The 22472-nt window shown below is 35.6% G+C and overlaps 1 protein-coding gene across 1 annotated transcript; it reads right to left on the bottom strand.

The window, feature by feature from the left end:
* Positions 1 to 1623: 1623 nt before the first annotated feature.
* LOC129282518 (phospholipase A2 group XV-like) lies at positions 1624 to 21166 on the bottom strand. The gene is made up of 8 exons (XM_064113877.1): positions 20987 to 21166; positions 20101 to 20257; positions 18135 to 18253; positions 16161 to 16259; positions 10166 to 10393; positions 9730 to 9975; positions 7554 to 7704; positions 1624 to 6956 (listed from the first exon to the last, which is right to left on the bottom strand). The coding sequence occupies exons 1-8, from the start codon at positions 21081 to 21083 to the stop codon at positions 6758 to 6760; spliced, it is 1296 nt and encodes a 431-aa protein (XP_063969947.1). The 5' UTR covers positions 21084 to 21166; the 3' UTR covers positions 1624 to 6757.
* Between the last annotated feature and the right edge of the window lie 1306 nt (positions 21167 to 22472).

The raw sequence follows: 22472 nt of genomic DNA, 5'->3' as shown, positions 1-22472 counted from the left end.
TTAACCTTATGTATAAGTTTCATGAACTAGGTCCATATATTTTCTAAGTTATGATGACATTTCAAAAACTTAACCTTAGGTTAAGATTTTGATGTTGATTCCCCCAACATGGTCTAAGTTCATTGACCCTAAATGACCTTTGACCTTAGTCATGTGACATGAAACTCAGGCAGGATGTTCAGTAATACTTGATTAACCTTATGGCCAAGTTTCATGAACTAGGTCCATATACTTTCTAAGTTATGCTGTCATTTCAAAAACTTAACCTCAGGTTAAGATTTGGTGTTGACGCCGCCGCCGCCGTCGCCGCCGCCGTCGGAAAAGCGGCGCCTATAGTCTCACTCTGCTATGCAGGTGAGACAAAAATGGCGTAAAAGATAACAAAATCCCAATCTAAAAAATGTAAAATTTCAGTAACAAACTACAAACGTACAATAAATGATGCACTTTATTCAAAATCCATGTCATTTTCACCACAATTTGCAGAGTTGTAGAGGAAGGTATACATAAGAGGTACAAACATTAAAAAATAGGGGTTCATATGCTTGTTTTTAAACTATCAGCATTTTTATTAAAGCAAATGTGCTTTTTAAAACACCAAAAATGCGCCAAATGCTTAGTATCTATGTGAAGAAAAAATCAAAACCACTCTACCATTTATTCAAACTCGGGGTAATATTCGTGATTCTTGGCAGCACTGCAGAGTAAAGTATTTTGAAATTGTAGAGAATATTTTTTTGAATGGTCCATGGAATAATTCCATTTTTTAGCTTCATGAAATAACGCATCGGATCTGCAGTTTAAGTGCAGAAGATGAGAAAAATCAGCTCATACCCGCAGCTAATTAATCACCTGTTCATCCATTGTGACGTTAGCGCGCAGAGTGTAAACTATGCGCAGATCATAATGCGCACAAACATAACTGTGGAATGAATTTTCTTTTAAGAATATTTGCAGGGTAAAAATTTTCCTTTAATTTGATCGATAGTTTTGGTTAATAATGTAGTGAAAATCCTTGGGGACATATTTCAGTACTTCATATTCCAGTCGTTACAAAGTCAAATGTAACCATGGTAACTGGTATAATCCAGCGTGATTGTGAAAACATGTATTTACTTCTTCCACTCTCACACATCTCTTTCTAATCCTCTCTCTCCCCCTCTCTGTGTCTCTCCTCTTTCCCTCCCCCTCTCTGTCTGTCTCTCTTCCCCTCTACTCTCTATATTTCCGAGGTGGAGAAATAGGGGATGGGGAGGGGTTACTTTGGATGGATAGTATACACAGATTGTAAAAAAGGGATGGGTGAAAGACTGTAAACTATGAACAGAGGGTTATCGAAAAGCATAATTGCTTATGCTGCAGTCACATTTCCCCTACTGTGGCCGTAAGGCGAGTAGAAAACAGCCGCTCTATCTGGTTTTATTCAAACCACCCATATGTAGCTGGTATGAACAAAAATAAATGTTAAAACGGCCCTTTTCGACTCGCCGTACGGCCACAGTAGGGGAAATATGACTGCGCCATTAAGTAAAATGATATGGCACAGATAGGTAAGAGGGAGGAGGGGACATTTCCTAGTTTAAGAAAACATGAAAGCGAAAATAAACAAGATAATACACTGCATTACAAGATTGGTAGATTTTATCACTATTGCATTTAACACATCATAACGAGAATATTCCCATGAATTAAATACTTCACTGGAATGCATATCAAATCTGCAATTACATATATATTTCAATCAATTGTTTTAGCATATATTCATTGATTTTTAATAAATTCCTTCCAAGTTAATATATAACATATCAATTAATATTTTTTCCTGGATAACCAATTATTCAAACCTGTTAATCTCAAGATATACAATACAATACATTAGTATTTATCATAAATAGACAGTTTTCAATATCAATTTTGATGACGATTTAATAATGCTCATCAATCATCATTATAATGTCCATATGAAAATATTAGTGCAAATGCCACTAAAACAAATGCATATCAATATTGTTATCATCATTAATGCAACCCAAATAGAAAAAATTGACAATTCTGAATTGTATGGACAATGATGATGATGAGACTTACTTTTACATCATTAGTATGGCATTATACATGTATCTGTTTCAAAACATTCAAAAACATTTATTGTATTCTTCACATAAACACAAAATCAGGAAAACGGAAAGACACTTTCCACTTTATCTCAAATCAAAATGTAGAAAAATTTCAAAGATTAATTTTGAAAATACACTGTACATATCTTTACATGTAGAACTGTAAATGAAACGATGTACTTTCTGAACCCAAAAAGGCAGTGGAAAATAGAATGCCATGACACTTTGCAGCATAATCATATATACAAGGATTTTCAGAATACGGATTTTATTGTAACTCTGAAGATACAAGAATATTTCTCTTAAGACAATTTTCAGAATACGGCCCCTGGATAGCTTTATACCATGGGCAGTATTCAGAGTACAAATTCATATCCCATTTTGTTTTGAATTTTGATAAATCGGAAGAGGCACATACAATAATGGAACATGGTAAGGTGATCATGAAGAATTGTAATACACACAAGAAAACTTATGTTAATGATAAACACAATATTTACTGGTGAATATAGATAAAAAGAAGAGGTGGGTACACAGTAAAAAAAAAACAAATGTTGTTTAAGCCTGTCACTCTAACAACAAGTTGTTTAAACTTTGTTGTAATTGTTTAAACTTTTAAAACAATTTGTTTAAAAAGTTTAAACAGTTGTTTAAAAAGTTTAAACAGTAGTTGTTAAAGTGACAGGCTTAAACAACGCGCTTAAAATTTTAAACAGCGTTTTTACAGTGTAAGTATGGACCATAATCAGGAAAATTTATGATTTCCTGAAAAAGGTCTCCCAGAACTAATATCAACTTATTTGAAATTGCAGGCACAAAATTATTAAACAAAAATCAAATGGGGATTTAAACTCAAATATTGCTTTTCAAAACAATAATAATGATGATAAATGATGACGTTTTGGATGATGTTGATAATGTAATGGTAGTGGTGGTGATGATGATGAAGAAGAAACTCACTTTATGTTGATAGATATGATACACAATGCAATACATAAATAAAATAGAAAATATACAAACATGCAGAACTTAAAAATATACTATTCAAATTAAACATAATACAGGGGTCACATGACGATTTAGAAAGGGGGGGGGGATCTGATCATCTGATCCCCAATCAAATCACAATTTAATGGTAATTTTCATGTTTTTGGACATGGCTATCAAAAGAAACCTGAAGCCACCACCCCCCCCCCCCCCTCCGTCACCCACAGTTCTGTGGCCCCTCCAATATGTACATAATCAAATAATGCAGCATGAGTATCATCTTTTGTAAGCAACATACATGTAAATAACACTCAGACTATAAACTGCAAGAGCGATGTTGTGAATATAATCAACCCCATGATAAACATTACACAAATGCAGTGGAAAGATGAATCATTGTTATAGTTGTTCTTGATTACAAACAATGGCTCAGATTTTCACTAAGAATGCATCCTGAGGAAATTACAACTTCATACATTCAGAGTTGACTTTAAATACTGTCAAGTTACAATTTGTTTCCCAAATCTAACAATTAAGAAAATTAATACAGCCAACTGTACACAAGAATATAATTTCAGAAGGGCTTGAGAGAATGTGTTGGGCATAAAAAAAGGTAGTATAGAAAAAAAATCTTTAAATTAACCTTCTTAGCTGAAGTGCATGTGCTCTTCACGATTTAAGGCCACTTTCATCCACATAATTTTTTTTTACAATTTCTGAGCAAGTCATTTTTAAAGAATTTTTTAAAAAAGCATGTGGTGCTCACTCAAACAGAGACTTTTGTCTTCAGACTTGTGCAAAAAATTGTACTAATATATAAGTGTGGAAAAAGCTTCAGGATATTACAAATATCTAATAGGATTGTCAAAGTATAAAATTTTTATGAACACTGTACAGAGATGGTATCATATCACTTTGGACCATTTCATCCCATGATTGGCAAATGCTTTGATGAAGACACACTAAACTTGAATAAATATATGGCAAACTGTCTGGGACCCATTAAAACCAGAGTTAAGATCACATCAATCTTTTACACAAGATGCACATTGGTAAAGTTCTTCATTCTATCTGACAATGAAGTAATGAACTCATAATCTGAAAATAAATAACTGAGTACCGGTAATGATTCAAAATTAATAATGATAGAACCCAAACAACCTACGTATGGCTTTGAGAAATTTTCGGCTTTGTTATACATGTAGCACACATGAATTGGTAAAATACAGTCACCTCACCACACCCAAATTTGTGCAACCAGTGTCCAAACCAAAACATGCGCCATCTACATGTTTTTTGGTTTATGTCAATTATAACGCCTATTGGGTCCGTGGATGTACAATATTAAGAGGTAGGTTTTTAATGCCTTGTGGTTAATAACTTTTACACATAGACCAATTTCATGGTGCGCATACATCTTACATCCACTGACTAAAGTACCTTGACAGAACTCAGCAACTTTTCGCTACAGAGATTACGTTGGGGATCCCATTCAAGAGTTTCTTTTTGAACAATTTGTACCTTTGTCCATTTCAAATACTTAACTGTTTTTATATAACTGTTAACTATTTGGCATAATTTGGCTTTGAGCATTTCTTGGAACAGATGCAAAAGAAAGTAGGCCTACATATTCCCATTCAATCCCTAAGGATTAGAATGTAATAAGAAATGTAGGAACACTGTACAAGTACCTAGTATTGATAAATATAAACAAAATTAAAACATTAAAAACAAAGATAAAAATATAGATCTCCAAAATATGGGTCAAAGAATATATAACATGAACATAAAATAACATAAAAGTAAACATTTTCACAAGATAAAATTTGCATGTTAAGCAGAGGTAAACACAGTAACATTTTTAAAATTTTCATGAACAATTAAGGTGGGGGAAATGCATGTTTGTGTGGTTGTACTGCAACTGTAATCCTGTGCAAAATGTTTTACACCTCTGACCTCTGGATATTCCAGGTTCACAGTACATTGAAAATAAAATTCCCAGAAAGATAATTGCTACACAAGATAACTGAAATAAATATATTACACAGAAGACAGAACAAGTCCAATATGATACAGGGTAAATCCAAAACTTCAATTTGTGATTCAAGCAAAGTTCAGTTTAATGGTCAGCACTTTAATATTCATCTAAGTATGCATTTTTTATTTTTACCAACTCAACTACAAGTATATTTCAATGATATCTAGCTAATAATCTTAATTACTGCTAAGTATTTTCTGAACTGGAAAAAAAAATTATCATAAAACTATTCTAACTGTCCATAAGGCCACATGTGACCTAATTTTGGATCATAAACAAATGTGAGGAAACAAAAAAGGCATATATTATAGATTATACAGTCTCTCACACAGCATTACTCTTTGGCCTTCAATTTCAGATCGTTGAAATTCCCGTTTTCTAATGCAATGGGCAAATCCCGACACAGCATTTGAACTAAAACTTTGTTTCATATCACTTATTTAGATAAGTAAATTAGTTATGTTATTTTTCCATTATTACCAGATTTCTGAGATATGATATTTTTTTACTGGAGTATAACTGGTGTAATATTCTATTTATATAATATTGACTGGCCTTGAAGGGAACATCAAATATGTCGCCCGCAACAGAATCATATTGGCCCCAGTCTTTACACACGGGCAATATGGTTCTTTAGTTTTAAGGGCAATATATTTGATGTTTCCCGAAAGAAGAGCCAGTCAATATCATCATTATTACCTAAGACTGTAGAATGAGTAATTCAAGCTATCATTTGGAACAATTTATATGCCTGTTTCCTTATCACTACTTCTGATTTCAGGTTATTCAAAAACTTAGCGAAGTAATCCTTGCTAATACCAACATGCTTATGTAGCGCATATCACTGCCAAATGCGTCCCTAGGCGCTTAATTGGATATTATAACCCCTGGCTTTAGCCTCGCAGCCTTTTACAGCACGTTGGCATTTCAAGGAATAAATTCCTGCCAGGTACCCATTTACCTCACCTGGGTCGAGTGCAGCACAATGTGGATAAATTTCTTGCCAAAGGAAATTACGCCATGGCTGGGATTCTAACCCACGACCCTCTGTTTCAAAGTCCGAAGACTAATCCACTGGGCCACAACGCTCCACAATGCTAAGCAATTGTGACGTAAATTGTTACCTTGCAGTCGCGCATCATGCACGGCAAGCACATACACTTAACACATAGAAATCTTGCTCTTGGATTTGTGTATGCAGTGGCCGCGCATTATCTACAATGCGTTGGTTCACAAACTGGTTCCAGCCAGATTTCTCATATACTGAAATTAGCGATCAAAATCGGCTCCTCCTGCGCAAGCGCACTAGCAGAAATACAGCTAATATTGCCCTCTATTTTTGGACAGGATTCCTATGTGCAAAGCCCGGGGAGGGCAACACGGCAAATGATTACCCCGTTGGTCTCGGATTGAAAGTGGCGAGCGAAATATGACATTTATTTATCTGCTAATACAGTATGACTTGTACAGGTAATAATATTTCATAATACATATTCATTAATATTTCTCATTATCATAACACATACGTATCCTAATACCATAAGTAATGTTTACCTAGCTATTAATCGGAAGAAGACATTTGAAAAGCAGCTGCAGTGTCTACTCACATGCTCTGTCATGTCAGCTTTGGACTCTTTTTATGACCGTCTTTCTCTCTTTTCCCAGAAATTGTAGAATTTGTCTTGACAAAAGGAAACAAGACTTCATTGATGATGAATCTGAAAACTGATTTCTCTGCTAGGATGGCACTGTGTTCTCCAGTTGGCCCTCTGACTTCGTACCACATCACTGTTGGATATTGCTCATTACGCCATCTTTTATGGTGAAAATGGTAAAAGAAAAAGCATATTTACTTAATTAGAAAAGGTTCTAGCAATCTTGAACAATCTGAAGGTCAGTATTTCTTAGACAGTGTTTAAACTGGATTTCAAATTTGCTGCTTCAAATGCTGAAGAGTAGCTATTCTGCATATAAAAAACTTACTGCTTGGCACTTGATATTTCAGGAAAGGAAAAAAGCAGAGCAAGGACAAAGAAGAGAGAAGATGACAGAAGACAAATGTAATGCCTGCTTGTTTTTTTCAGGTATTAAAGGAAATAAAAAGCAGGGAGAACACATTTGAAGAGTGCGCAGGGTCTTGTATGTAAATCATATGTACCCCCTTTTCAAAACTTGAGAAAAACAAACTTGGAGTCTCCTTCAAGTCACCCCTATTAGAAAACCCTGGCACCATCCCTTACAAAAAAATTGTTATATATTATTACTAGTCTAGAAATATAGACCCTAATTGAGTTGAATCGACAAGTTGGCCTTGAGAGTGCGAAATCCTCAATATTTAATCCCACAGGCACTGACATCAAGCAAAGCTACAAGCTACGATCCGTTTGCATTGAATCATTCACTGTACTTACTTTTTAAATGCTCTCAGACTGCGCAAATTGACGGTTCCATCACCCAGGCCCAGTGATATCGTTGGTTGTGCATCAGGGAATGTTGTTCCTGGGTATGTGTAGTTATCCTCAGTAGCTACATCCACACCATATGCAGCGTATACAGGTACATCTGAAGATGACAGCAAACAACAATTATAACTTATAAGACATCATCATCTACTGCAAACTTCAAAGGCTAAATGAGCTTATCCAGCATGGATCAAACGTAATCAGACAGTGGCACAAGAGAATGGGTAGTTTAGTTTAAAGAACATTTCAGCAGCTGAGCTCACAAGTCAGGACCTGAAATTGTTTTCATTTTAAGAAGCAAATAGCGCATTTGGAGAACTTCTTGGACAAATAACGTGAAATGGTCATGAAGAATATGTCAGCAGAAGAGTTCATATGTCAGCGCTTGAAAATTTCCTTCAGTTTAAAAACAGACAGCACATTTGAAGAACTTCTTGGAATAAGAGTGTCCTAATTTGGTCATAGAGAAACAAGAATCACTGAACAACAAGAAGTCTGTGTGTATCCTGTAGGATATTGCTGAACTACGCTTACCCAGCAAGGACTTCCTTTCAGAGGTTGTGGCTTGACTTTAGGTGAGGGAGAATCAAATGGTCACCAGATAGCTCAGTTGCTAGGTCGGTTAGTGATGAGGAGTGGCTGGAGGAGAAGCATCTTAGACCATAACATACAGCATACAATAGCCCTATGTTTCCACCTAGCCAACAACAAGCATTTAAAAACATAGACGGCAGTGAAAGATGCGGTTATGTACTCGGGTATGACAGACACAACTCCAAATAGGTCATACAAGGAAAGACTGGGCATTGTTAGTTAGTACGAATTATAGACAGCGATGAGAAAACACAGGAACGTATTCTTCAGGTGAAAGAAACGAGAGACAAAACAGGTCATGGGCAAGCCAGAGACATCAGTTGCTGGAAGAATGTGATCTTGATCCAAATGAATGGGTTTTCCAGTCATAGGATTATGCATACAATGTGTCTAGATCAAGATACGGTACCCAGGCGGCATTGGCAGAGGAACTTGACAGGAAATCCTGTGCATTCATTGCCAATAACACAGATGTAATACTGTGGTGGAGCACATGCGGTCCTCTCATCACAGAAAAAGTTCTCTGTCATAGCGGAACTGTATGTCTTCTTTACAAGCAACACTAGGAGGCATGCTACTGTATATCGAGGTTCAGTTCAGAATGGATCATCAAAGCATTACAACTACAGATTCTCTCAAAAACATGTTGGACAGCCAGAGCTGAATCCATATAAAAGCAGTAGGGTCATTGTATAATGGCATCACTGCTTCGCTAAAGAAAGCAGTCTCATCCATTTCAAATGTGAAGGTTCAGGCCCATGCTTCTTAAAAAAATTATTTCCCTATGTTTCTTTGTAGCTATCATGTTCATCTTCATTCAAGGTAAACCATACAACAGTTATTCTATATGGCATGTGTTTAAATATGAAATTCTTTTAGACGACATCTCGGATGTTGTCTCAAAGACCCTGGATGATAATACATGTTGGCGATTGAATGAATAAAGAACCCCTAACACGAGGGGGAAAAAAAATCATGTTCATGAAGAATGTCTGTCTTGTCAAAATAAAAATCCTTCTTGAGCTTCACCAGAGATGATGTAAATATCCTGGACGCACTCAAAGATATAATCCAAACTACAATCCAATGACGATAGAGTATGATGATAGAGTTTGCAAAGAAGTACAACATTGATCCAGAGAAAGAAATTAGGAAGAACCATGCGCCACATAAATTTCCTTCTAGGCTTGACAATCCTGGGGTGGTATTCTAGAAAACTGTTGTAACTTTTGTCATAATTATGTCATTTATTCCCGAGATGTGACACAACTATGATTGTCACAAAGTGGTATTCTAAAGATTGGCTCTTTCCTTTTTGTGATATCTCTCTAAATCTAACAACGTACAGCACAGGGAGTATTTTTTTTCATTTTCAATACATTTTGATATTCCATGGATATGTAATCATGAGCATTAAGACAAAAAGGAATTACAGGTGTCTTATCATTGAGACAAGCACAGGTTCATACTCTCAACACCAATACCAAACACTAAATCACACAGTGGATTAATTAAACACATTTTTTCTTACCTGGTGCTTTTATATCCTTCACTAGCCCTTGTGTGTCTTGTAGAAGATCCAACCCGACAGTATAATTCAAATCTTTGAATAGCTGTGTGTAATTTCTTGTTGTGTAGTTGGCTTTAGGTGTAGTAATGATCATTTCTTCAGGGTTCCAGTAGTCTTTGTTTGGCAGTAGGAATACGGAACTGGGATAGGAACGCTGAGCATTACGGGCAGTCAGTGCTGATACCACATACTCATTCAAATTATCACCTGGACAGAAACACAAATAAAACGTGCATCACTAATATAACTGTCACATTGCAGTATTGGTGTATTTGAACAGGGAATGACTGCCTGCCTGAGCTAAAGGGGCTAATCCTGACTTTAATCTCCCTTTATTTTGAACAGGGGCATTGTCATGACCAAAGGACAGCTGTAACAAAGAGCAACAATCCCTCACCTGATGATATAACCCGCATGACTTTGGTTGTGCCGGCGTACGGACCCGAGATTGGAACCCACGCCCTGATATAACGGCTCTTCCAGGAGTTTGGTTGCTGATTGAGGAAGTAGAGAGTATAGAGACATCCTAGGCTGTGAGATATTAGCACCACTGGCTCATGACCATTCTCCTTGTAGGTTTCTTCTATAAGCTGCTGTAACCTCCAGAAATATGAACCGCCTTCATCTGCATAATACCAGATATGTAAACAAATACAAAACATAAATCACTCTATACTTAAAGTGGCACTGAACTCAGAACACAGTTAATATCCTAGCAGAGGCCTACATGTATATGTACAGTGGTGCTAAAATGTTAGTGAACCCACCAGAAAATGAACAGATTCAGAGTGTTTATGTTCTGCCATTCTTGAGATATTTCATTGTGAAGTCGGGTGATAAAATATTATAATCAATAAAGTTTGTTTCTCTGGGCTCGCCTGACATTGTTGTGTTGTTGTCTGCATTTAATACTCGGCATGAAGGAGTGCATTTTGTGATAGATGGGTTTCACTAACTATTAAGCACAACTGTACATTAGGATGGCTCTGATATACAGTTTACATATACCCTTTCATCAAAAAATCATACATTTATTGTAAATTTGATTTTTTGACAAAACATGATGGTCATTTTATCTCTGGAAGCAAACCAAAATCTTTTTATTTCTTGGTAAATATTGTCCAAACATGATAAATATTAATAAGAAATTATTCAACATTTTGGTATATATACACAACAAAAAAAGTAAGTCCCCCCTAAATCAAATTGCTGTAACTTTTGAACGGAATTATTTTGAGATATGATATTTTGTAGGTGGTTTTCTACACTCATTAAACAACTCCTGGGGAAAAATAAGATTGATCGGTTGAGTCATGCATGAGTAATTAAAGATTGAATTAAAAATGACCATTTTTGAAAGTCACAAGAGTCGTTTTTCAGATTGTGCAAATACAAAGTTGGGCAAATGTTGTCTATAGGTGAATTTTATGGTGTTATGCTGTTTTACTATCCATCATTTAGCCACTCCACACACAATTTTGATATCATAATGTTCATGGTTGAGTGAACACAATGATTACAGGGGCCGTGGTAGCGGGGGGGGGGGGGGGGTTGGGTGGGCTGGGCGGGGAGCTTCAGCCCCCCCCCCCACTTTTTTCCAAAAGCATGTACAAAAATGTAAAAATGACCATACAATTGTGATTTTTTGCATGGCCAGCCCCCCCCCTCCCACTTTGAAAACCCTTCCCCGGCCCCTGTATCGTGACGTATCATCATAGGGGTTTATGGTAGTATCCTCTACAACTTGTTAGATCATGTTAAAATTTGAAAATGTTGGTGGCTTCCCCGATTATAGGCCCCTCCCCCATTTCAAAATTCTGGACCCACCACTGATTTGTCCATAGATTAAACTGATCATGAGGAATTGTTAGGAAAAGAAAACATTTATGCAGTATAAGGAGTATTCATTCCTAAGTTTTTGAATGTGCTCGCTCAACCATGAAAATGTTTAAAGTTCGGAAAGTGTGTGGTGATAGAAATGATGGATGATAAAAACAATAGCAATTTGAAACCAAATTTGCCCCCAATATTCACTTTATTACCCTTTAAAATGAGTCTGTGACATTGAAAATACCAATTTTCCCACTTTGATGCGTGCTCACTCATCCATAAATAAACAAATCGATTTCATTTTTGCACAGAATTCTGCCCATAGGTTGATAAACATTACTGCCAAATGACATTGCTAAAGACAGCCATGAAAAAAAGTTCCACTATATTGAATAAGGGGTTACTTATTCTTATACAGGTGCACCCATAATGTACACAAGTCTATGAGAGACGAAGTCAAAATTTTAACAAATATGAAATGAGGGTTTGTTTCATGGACGGTTTTTGTTACTTCTGCCAATAGTTATTTCATGAAACTTCGTACATGGCTTCAGAGTAACACTATCCAAAAGGCGCGCACACCAAAATAACCATTCGATACGACACAGAGTGGGGCCAAGGCCTTGAACTTTCTTCTCATTTGCATAATTTTCGAATATTGTGTGCTCACTGATGCATTAAACATCGGGATTTTCATAAAAATCAAATCAAATGAACTATGCAAGGAGGTTTGTGACAGATATCCATAGTAACAAATTGCATTTTTTCCAATAACGTAAAAAAGAGCTAATCGCATTCCACATGTTCATTCAAGCGTGGATATTTAATTAAACGCGTTTGAATCACTGAAGCATGTTAATTGGTCATGAACATAACGAAAAAGTTGAGAAAAGATCATTTTCAGTTCCCAAAATGAACCAATACTTGCCTATGATATTTGAAAATGGTAATTTTTTTGTTTTCAATAAATGTCCATTGAACCGTGAAACGATGAATATTGTTGAAGAAATTCTTCCAAAAATAACTGTCATCATATTCTATCATTTTTATTGATATAAATGTGTAAAAAATCAAATTAGAGCAAATTTGGACTTGTGTTTATTCAACCGTGAAATTTAGCCAAACAAGTTGTATCGTCTTTTAGATAGTACCTTTTACAAGCCTTCCGACTATTTTTTATGATGAGAATGTAAAATTAGTTCCAATAAAATGGAATCAAAGTCATGATATTTGGCTTGTGACTTTTGAAAAGTGACATTTTTGCCTTCTGACGGTGCTCACTGAAGCATGAAGTGAAATACGTCCATAACGTTTACTCAGAGGGTAGCTTATAAAATTACCTACATGCTCATGTAAAAATATATTAAAAACTCGCATTGGTTTGGAAATTATTGATGTTTGTTTAAGGGGGGACTTACTTTTTTTGTTGTGTATATATCATCAAGCTATATATATCAAAATGTTTTATCCTAGATAACAATGCTGGGTTGATGTGAGGTAATTCAAGGTCTTCAGATGGGACTCTTCAAAGTTTGTGTGACATAGTGTCTTTTTAATAAATACTTCAATTTTTAGCAGGGTGCCTTCATAATTTACTAACAGATCAATGAATGGATTAGATTATAGACTATACCTCCAAAATCAACTCTTTATATAAATATCATGATTGCCATGACAAGCAAATCCTTATCAAGTTAACTTTGACATTTGTTACCCACTTGCATATTAAATATCACTGCTCCCATTTGAAAAGATTTGCAATAACTAATTTCAAACATTAGTTACACTGAATCTTTACCTAAATGATTTATTTCACTTGTTTAAAGATTATCAATAAAAAAATCAGTTTCACTTAAAGTGATTGGTTAACATTGGTTTGACTTTAAAAAAATCTGAGCTAGAAGGTCACACTTGTCACCTGTGTCTGTGATAAGTTACAAAAATGAAGCCCAGAAAAAATTGCGTTCAAAAATCATTATTTAGTGCTTCAAAAATTGAAATATATAGTGACCGAAAACATCATCTTAATTTCATCCCATACACTTATGTGTACTATTTAGGTGTCTATAAGACACCTATTTAAAAAATCGGGGTTTGCCTTGTAGTTTTAGCTTTTCATTCTCAATAATGGTTGTTTTCAGGGTTTATTAGTTCTAATACATGCACTTGTACACATGTTTCATCTTGGTTTGATAATTTTTTTAATCGGCTGCTCACAAAGTTAAACAATACCTTTAACGTATTAATTTGTTTCGGTTTGAAATCATTCTGGCTCCAAAGAAATTATTTGCATGCCTTTCCCAACACTTTAAAAAAGGGCTGCATTTATCAACTTATCACATAGTCATAAAGCTGCATTGCATCATTTGACCCGAGGAGGGGGGATCATGGAATGCCCACGCTCTTTGTTTTTTAGACTGGCAGTATACCATGGCCCACACATTTTCTTGAACCAGAAATGGGTGACGATAATTGTTGTTCAAACATATTTCAAACCAGGTTTGTGTTTATCTCTCCTGTAGAAAAGTGTTTCTCACTCAAACTTTCATGATTCATAGAGGCTTTCCGAACCCCATAATAAATAGAGGTTTGTGTTTATTCACTGCAAAAATACCCTAATTCTAACTCAGACATAAGTTGATAAACATTAGTTGATAAACACAGCCATTAAAGGGATGGTCCGGGCTGAAAATATTTATATCTAAATACATAGAGTAGAATTCACTGAGCAAAATGCCGAAACTTTCATCAAAATCGGATAACAAATAATAAAGTTATTGAAGTTAAAGGTTTAGCAGTATTTTGTAAAAACAGTCGTCATGAATATTCATTAGGTGGGCTGATGATGTCACATCTCCACTTTCCGTTTTCTTATGTTATTATATAAAATCATATTTTTTTCATTATTTCATACTTGTGTGAATAATATGTCTCCCTTATAATGAAATAAGTTGCAGCAATAAATATCTAATGCACTATTCAGTTGTCAATCCAATTTTTTTAGTTCTTGGAGGAACAAATTTGAATAAACCTAATTTCATATAATAAAATACAAAAGAACAAGTGGAGATGTGACATCATCAGCCCATCTAATGAATATTCATGACAACTGTTTTCACAAAATATTGCTAAACTTTAAAATTCAATAACTTTGTTATTTGTTATCCAATTTTGATGAAATTTTCGGCGTTTTGCTCAGTGAATTCTAATCTATTTATTAAGCTATACATACTTTCAGCCCAGACCATCCCTTTAAGGACGTTCCACAGTTAAAATAAAATCAATGTCATTTCATCAAATTTTGCACAGAGTTACTTTAGGACCTAAACATTCCCAATATGCAAAAATTAACATGGGTTCATGGGCTTGATTTTTTGCTCTGGAGCGTAGAATTTCACCCATTTGAAAGGTCTCGAGAAATGGGCAATAAAATCATTTTGCATTTTTACACCCCAAGAGATCACAATGTTGAGTTTATACCTCTAATACTCAGTCAAAATCCATCTAAATTTCACCAAAATTTACATCATAGTTCAAACTTTAATAATGGTACTTTGGATAGAGAACAACTAATATTGCTATTTGTCTGCTCTTTAAAGAGAAGCAGCACCTTCAATTTTGAAAATAAGGTGTGAAAGACGATAAAAACATATCTACAAAATTCAAAATTTATATAACAAATACAATAAATGCTGCACTTTATTAAAAACCAAGTCACTTTCACCAAATTTTGCATGGTTGTCGAGAAATGTATACTAAAGAGGTGACAACAGTACAAATTTTGGGTTCATGTTCTTGTTTTATAACTATCAGAACTTTTGTTGGAGCAAATGTGCATTTAAAAAGACAAAAGGCTTGTATCTACATAAAGGAAAATTCTACACCACTTTCCCTTTGAGTCAAACTCAAGGTCATATTCGTCACAATTCGCATAACTACATAGTAATTTATTTGAAGAGGTAGAGGCGTCAAAAAAAATTTGGTTCATAGATTATTTTCAGCTAATAGCTTTGTAAAATAACACATTGCCTGTTAGAGTGCCGATGACTGAAAAATTAGCTGATACCTCACCTGTTCACTTATTGTTACGTCAAATAAAATATGCGCAGATAGGGATGTGCACAAACATAACTGGGGAATGTCCATAAAAAGGCCATTCCGCTATCATGATCTCAAACCCCGATCATTAGATCGTTGGAGAGCGGAACAGGAATCGGTTGAAATCGGAGCAGCATAACAACGTTGTGACGACGGAGTAACAGCGGGCCTAATATTTAGATCAGAGAGGTCGGCAAAAAATTTGAAAATGTTTAAATTTTCATGCCGATCTCCCCGATTAGAAAACGCCCATTTTGAATCATGGGGGAAGCGGGAAAAGCGTCAACGACACGGCGTGCAGTCGTGGGATAAGTGTAATCAGGTATTTCTTGGACATAATTAAATCCCCCTTCATTTGGACAATTTTTATTACTGCATTTTTCCCCGATCCTACCCGTTCTGAATGTTTATTGAATCGTAGCAACGTCTGCATTGTGGAACGGGGGCTTAAGATGTATACTCACTGGGGGCTTTCCTGAAATCATAAGGGGCTCCTCGTATATTGACATTTCTTTTGTAACCCTGAGCAACCAGTGAATCCACAAGATGAGTGTAGTACGAACCTATATCAAAAGAAAATAAAAGAGTAAATTTATGAGAAAGAGGTTTTACAGGCAAATTGTTTACTAGATAGATGACGTATATTTTTACTATTTTTTATAAAAATACATACAGAGTACATACAAAATGCAAATAACTGCTTTTCATATTTTCCTGTTTGTCTATGTTTTGTAGTGTGTTTTGTTTTGTTTCTTTTCCTTTTTTTTTCTTTCGCTGTCTTGTCCTGTTCTGTTGTGGTTTGTGTGCCTTTTTTGTTTTCGTTTTTTGTTTTGTTTTTATTATTCGTCCTGTCTTGTCCAAGTGATTGTCTGTTCACACACTCCAGAACTCATGGTTTTTTATACAGCAGGGGTATGATATAATATTTTTTTTGTTAATTGTAACATAGTAGGCATAAAAAGCTTGACCCCAGTAGTATTCTTTTTCATTGTATAAACCTTATTTAAATTTCATTGATCAAAGATATACTTTAATTAACTATTTATTGCAGGGAACCCATAATAACAAGCTTTGCTTTCCAGTGGGTTCCCTTTTTTCATTTCTGTATATTATATTTTTGTGTTTTGCTATACATTGTAACTTTTGTTAAATTTTGGAATGAAAAAGAATAAATGCAATCAATCAATCAATCAACTGGAAGATGTTTGTGGGAAGGTGAAGGTGAACCTTACTTAAAAACACACAAACATCTGGTTTATAAAATCATTATGCATGTACACAACCTGGGTCAGTATTCTGAAAAATATTCAATTATTTCATTTTAATTGTTAGTGATTATAAATGAGGTGCGCCATTAGCTTAACATAGAGCACCTTTGACATACAGTCATGGACACAAGTCTTGTCGGAGGTGATTCTGATGAAGTAAACACTTTCTAACTTTACCGAAAATCCTCTGATCTTTGATTAAAAACGTTTCAAATTAATTCTAATGATTCAAATATTATTTGGCAGCAGTGATATAACATTTAATCAAACCTTATTAGAACAGTGACATAATAAGGTAAAATATGCCTATTTTTAGCTGGACAAAAGTCATGTCGCAATTTACAAATCATTCAGACGGAATCAACAAACTTCATTTCTGACATCATATCAACAACAAACTGACTGCAACACCAGGAATTAAAACTTTAGTATCTGATTTGACTTCCTTTGGCCTTGATAACAGTTGCCATATGTCTTGGGAGGGAGTCGTACAGTTGGTTGATGTACAGGCATCAGGGGAGCGTTTCATCAATATTTTCATCCGACAAGTTGTCAGATCTGACATCTTTCTGTGACTTTGATTGGCAGAGAGGCACTGTTCCTATGGTAACTGTCGGATAAAATGGGACTTGTCGGATAAAACGTCCAACAAGTCCTTTCATGAAACGCCCCCCAGGAATGGCATAAAAGTTAGCCATACAAGCCTTCCACAACTCCCCCACATTCTTTGGCTTTGTTTTCCATGTGTCCTCCTTCATTCTGCTCCATACATGCTCAATAACAATCATGTCTGGAGACTGTGGTGGCCTATTTTCAAGACATTTGATCTTCTTGAGCTTAACAAATTTCTTGGTGGAAGCTAAAGGGTGACAAGGAGCTCCGTCCTACGGGAAAATCTGTCCTTTCTTTTAGGTGGGAATGTAGCTGGAGGTCAGAATCTGTTGATACTTACTCCTGTCAATGTTCCCATCTACTGTGCAGATCTTTCTTGCATCACCATATCTGACGTAGCCCACACCATTATTTTCCCACCTCCAAATTTGACGGTCTTCTGGGTGTATCTCGGATCTAGACACAACAGTCAATCATTTTCTTTGATTACAACTGTATCATACCACCTTTATGAAGCTTCTCAATTCAAATGAAATCAATGATATAATGATAATTTACCGTAAGAAACCTTGCTTGGGTCTAGCCACTCCACAGTGCTTGTATTTCCAAAACCCGGTATGTAGACATGGACACCCTCTGTATCTTGACTCGTTCTTGTCTTTGGATCATAGATTAGTCTGAAAAATGTATTAAATAAAGTAGAACAAGGTCTTCAAGGTGAATACTGGGTACTTAATATGAAGAATTTTAAATACTGTGAGAACAAGTAGAGCATATACATGTACAGTATGGAGACCGTAAACTCATTATATATCAACCATATTCCATATCATGCATACAATGTCCACAAAGAGACAACGTCCGATTGTATGATTTTGTTTGATAAATTGATCAAATGTTCACGATTCAATCAGATTTTTTTAAAGAAACCTGAACTTCGAAGCCAATTTAGCAGAGATGCCAATCTCATTTCAGTCTCATTTCTTCACACAAACAGCTCTTTTAAGCAAACAAAATTGATTGTTATATTTGTTATCAATTTGTTTAATAATTGTTTTACTCTTGGGAGAGTGCGGTCACCGACACCTCAAAACAAATAACACGATCATTTCTCAAAATAATTACACCTCAAAAAATAATGCAACAACTAGCGTCTAACACAGCTTGAATGCTGATTTGAATTACGAAGACTATACTGGTAATCGTCAAATTACATATTCTGAAGTTGCTCTCATGTATAAAATGTATAATGCTTGCATAATCATGAAACATCAATATTTGAGATCTTGGTCGTATGTCAATTACACTGGCCGATTACGTGTGAAATTCCTTCGTATTTAGAATTAAGAAACAATCATGACAATAATCAGAATATTGAATTATCAAATTTTAGAAATTGAGTTATCATTCAACTTGATAACTATACTAAGATTTTGCTTGCATAAACAAGCAAAATCATGGACCCTGAGATAGGCGAAAACAGAGCTAAACCTAATAAGGAAAATTCTCTGAAATTCCTATCCGACCCCATTAAGGCGATCGAGCAGACAAAGAAATTAGCTCCAAAGTCAACCTATGTTTTTATTAACCACTTCCGTAATTTGAACGGAAATAAATAATTGTTTAACCTGCTAAAATATGGTTTTATAAATCTCTGTGATTTAAGAATTCTTGGGGGAAAAAAATATGCTACTGCCCTGTATGGTGTGATGACCGCGAATGAAAGCTAACCCGAAATCTCCCTTCCACCTAACATAGCAACAATAACATGTTGCGTAATCACATACAATTCAACATTCCCCCTCAAATGAGATAGCAATTCTCTTTCTATACAATGCTAAGAGAATTTCACAACCTCATCAAGAAAATTTCAGTATTTCAAAGGCTTAAAATCTGTATTTTCGTGAAAAAATCAGTATTTTCACAGAAATACCATACGACAACACATAAAACTGAAGCTTTTAAGAAATTAGCATTTTGCATGAAACCACCAGTATTCTCATTTTCAGTAATAACTACTGAAAACAAACTCTGCAATAGTTCATAGAGCTGTCATAGATGGCAATGCACAATCCAATAGAAAATACAATTTCTGTACAAATGTTGGGTAGAGGGTGAGAGGACTGTAAGGCAACTGCAATGGTATTGCACTCTTTTCATACAATCTCTGCACAGCCTAGCATGACTTGTATGGTCAATACTCTACGGGCATTGCACTGAAAATTGCACAATGCTCGTAGATTATATGAACATGTGTTATACTGTAGACTACCCTCATATGGTCTGCCTCAAAAGTGTTTTTAAAAAATCTTAGAAAATTGTTCATACAAGATAGCAGTCAAACTTTATTGAAGCATTATATCCACCAGGCTACAGTACCAACCAGGTTTGGGGGTTTTAAAACTTATAAGTTTATTAAAAATTTGAAAATAATTCAATTTTGATTCTAGTTCAATAATTAGAAAGCAGAGCACTGTGACATCATATAATACATGTAGTTATAAAAAAGAAATCAAACTCTTACTTCATATTATCAATGAAACAGTCAAAGTAGTAGGGTACAAACTCATCTAGATTGAGCCATAGAGTGAAAAGGCCACTCTTTTTTTGGCAGATATATGGATGAAGAGTTGTTGACCTGTTCAAGGTTGCCTCCAGTTGACAACCGCCATCTCCTGGGACTGTAGAGGGGAAAAAAAATAATGACAATCGTAACTGCTACATGTAAAATGCCTGTGAAGTTTCTGAACAAATTGAACCACTATAGGTTGTCTGGTAAGTGGCAACATTGAGAGATTTTTCAAATTTTGGATATAGGTCTACAACATACCATGCACTACAAATATATAGGAGAAGGCGGGTAAGTTGAGTATAGGTTGAGTATAGTATACTGGTGACACTGGTCGCCATTCATGCCATTAATTTCCAACAAACAACAACAGTTTGTCCCCACTCCATTGACTTGGATGACGATAAGCGGCAGGCCGTATTATGTTTGACTAGTAATATTATTAGTTGAATTATTATTACATCATCATGATCATGTAATATAATTTAATTTAATTAATATTACTAATACTAGTGACTAGTCAAACATGGACGAGTGCTGGCGGGCGTTTCATAAACTAAAGCTGTTCGTAAGTTAATAAGGGCGACTGGTGATCCTTTCTTGTTGTAAATGATACACACCATTGGCGATCACCAGTCGTTCTTAAAGTCGCCTTAACTTTATACGAACAGCTTTATGAAACGGCCCCCAGCCCAGGCTGGAGCCTGGCAGGTGTCCAAGTCCGAGTCACGAGATGTACCGCACCGGTATACGGTACGGTCCGTCCGGACGGTGAAACAGGCAAGTGCCGCGCCGATACGGTAATTAGTAATTTATGCAAGAAATTAATGTTCAAGCTTACTCAAAATCACTGGAGGCCCCTCAAATACTGCCGAAGCGGTATGAGTATGAGTTGAGACTAACACAAGGATAGTGATTACTGAACGAAATGTAATCATGATTTTAAGTTCAACTGCTCGTCGTCGGAGTCGTACCGTCGCGTCGCGTCGTACCGTATACCTGGTATACCGTAGTGTTGCTTTTCAAATGAGAAAAGAAAATTGTTCAAGTTCTTTTCTGTACGTACGTCTGTGGAGGTCGGGGGGGGGGGGGCACTTCCATTGACGAGTGGATAGGCCTACCATGAGTTACCATTAAAAAAACACGTTAAACGGATCTCTTTTTCAAGATATGGCACTTTACGTACGTAACGTAATAAGGTTGTCAAAAACACTAATACAGTGAAAAAAGGTAGATAGGAGAACTACGTGTTTACGGTCCATAATTTGTGAGGGTATATTAAGAATAAAAATAAAATACTTAAAAAAAGATGTACTTTTTCCCCAACACTACATGTTTAGGGTCCAATTCGAGGTGGTCACTTGTCAAGGGTACTGTTTTGTTTCCAATATTTGTTAAAGAAAGGGTTTCACCGGGGGTTTCACACGCAAAGGGGTGCATTTTCAGAACATGGATAATACTTGTTTGGGGAGCTCTCGAAACCCCATGGTCACGCATGGTATCCAATCGTCAATGGAAGTGCCCCCCCCCCCCGGGCCTACACTACAGGCTGCATGGGAGGCTGCTGTTGTTTGGACTATTGTTGCCTTGCTAAATTTATTTTTCTTTTCACTAAAATTTATTTGTTGATCAGTTGGTCTAACTTTTAGTTCAGAGAATGTAAAGGTTGTTGAAGGCAGCTAATTGGCGTATAGGGGGGGGGGGGCACGTGCCTGGTATATTCTTCTTCTTCTTGTTCTTGTCGCACCGTTGACTTCATCCAAAGATTTCTCACTTCTCCTCACATAATTCAGTATCTTTTGCATCATTTCAATGTGAAAAAGGAAATGGTTCACAATGAAATTAGTTCTTCTCAGTCCTTCTTCTTTGGATATAGATATATCTAGAATATAGAGTTCCCAGTTACAAATCGAGCTGCTCTGTTTTGTATAGCTTCAATTTGATTTGATAGTATTAATGTTGGTCCCAGACAGTTGAGCAAAAGGGGATCGATCTTACCAGTTGTTGATTATTAATTCTTTTGTCTAAATTGGCATTACAGAAATCTCAACAAAAACAAGTCACTTGATCGGGCACATAATTTACCTTCAGAAACGGTTTTTTGCGTCCTTACCAGATTGGCGCTAAGCTAGAGTGTTTTTATAGGACTCGGGATATCCCCCGATTACAATAATTATGTTCAACATAATTTCTTTTGTATTTTTTGCATATTTTCATATACGATATATGGAATATTATATTTTCCTGTATAGCAGCCTATTTATTTCATTTAATTTCTTTCTCAAATTCATTCATCGAGAAAGGTTTATAAATAACATGTTCCTTTT

Source organism: Lytechinus pictus, chromosome 2 (assembly GCF_037042905.1).
Source record: "Lytechinus pictus isolate F3 Inbred chromosome 2, Lp3.0, whole genome shotgun sequence".
Taxonomy (NCBI): Eukaryota; Metazoa; Echinodermata; class Echinoidea; order Temnopleuroida; family Toxopneustidae; genus Lytechinus; species Lytechinus pictus.
The sequence above is the reverse complement of the archived record's forward strand: the minus strand, read 5'-3'. Positions and strand labels throughout refer to the sequence as shown.

Bases quoted from the DNA above. Each gene is read 5' to 3' on its own strand.
- LOC129282518 (XM_064113877.1), bottom strand. From the start codon at position 21,083: ATGATTACATTTCGTTCAGTAATCACTATCCTTGTGTTAGTCTCAACT. The intron at 20,258-20,986 runs GTAAGCTTGAAC...TCCCCTCTACAG, and splicing joins GGGGCCTCCAGTGATTTTGA to TCCCAGGAGATGGCGGTTGT. The intron at 18,254-20,100 runs GTAAGAGTTTGA...TACATTTTTCAG, and splicing joins TGTTTCATTGATAATATGAA to ACTAATCTATGATCCAAAGA.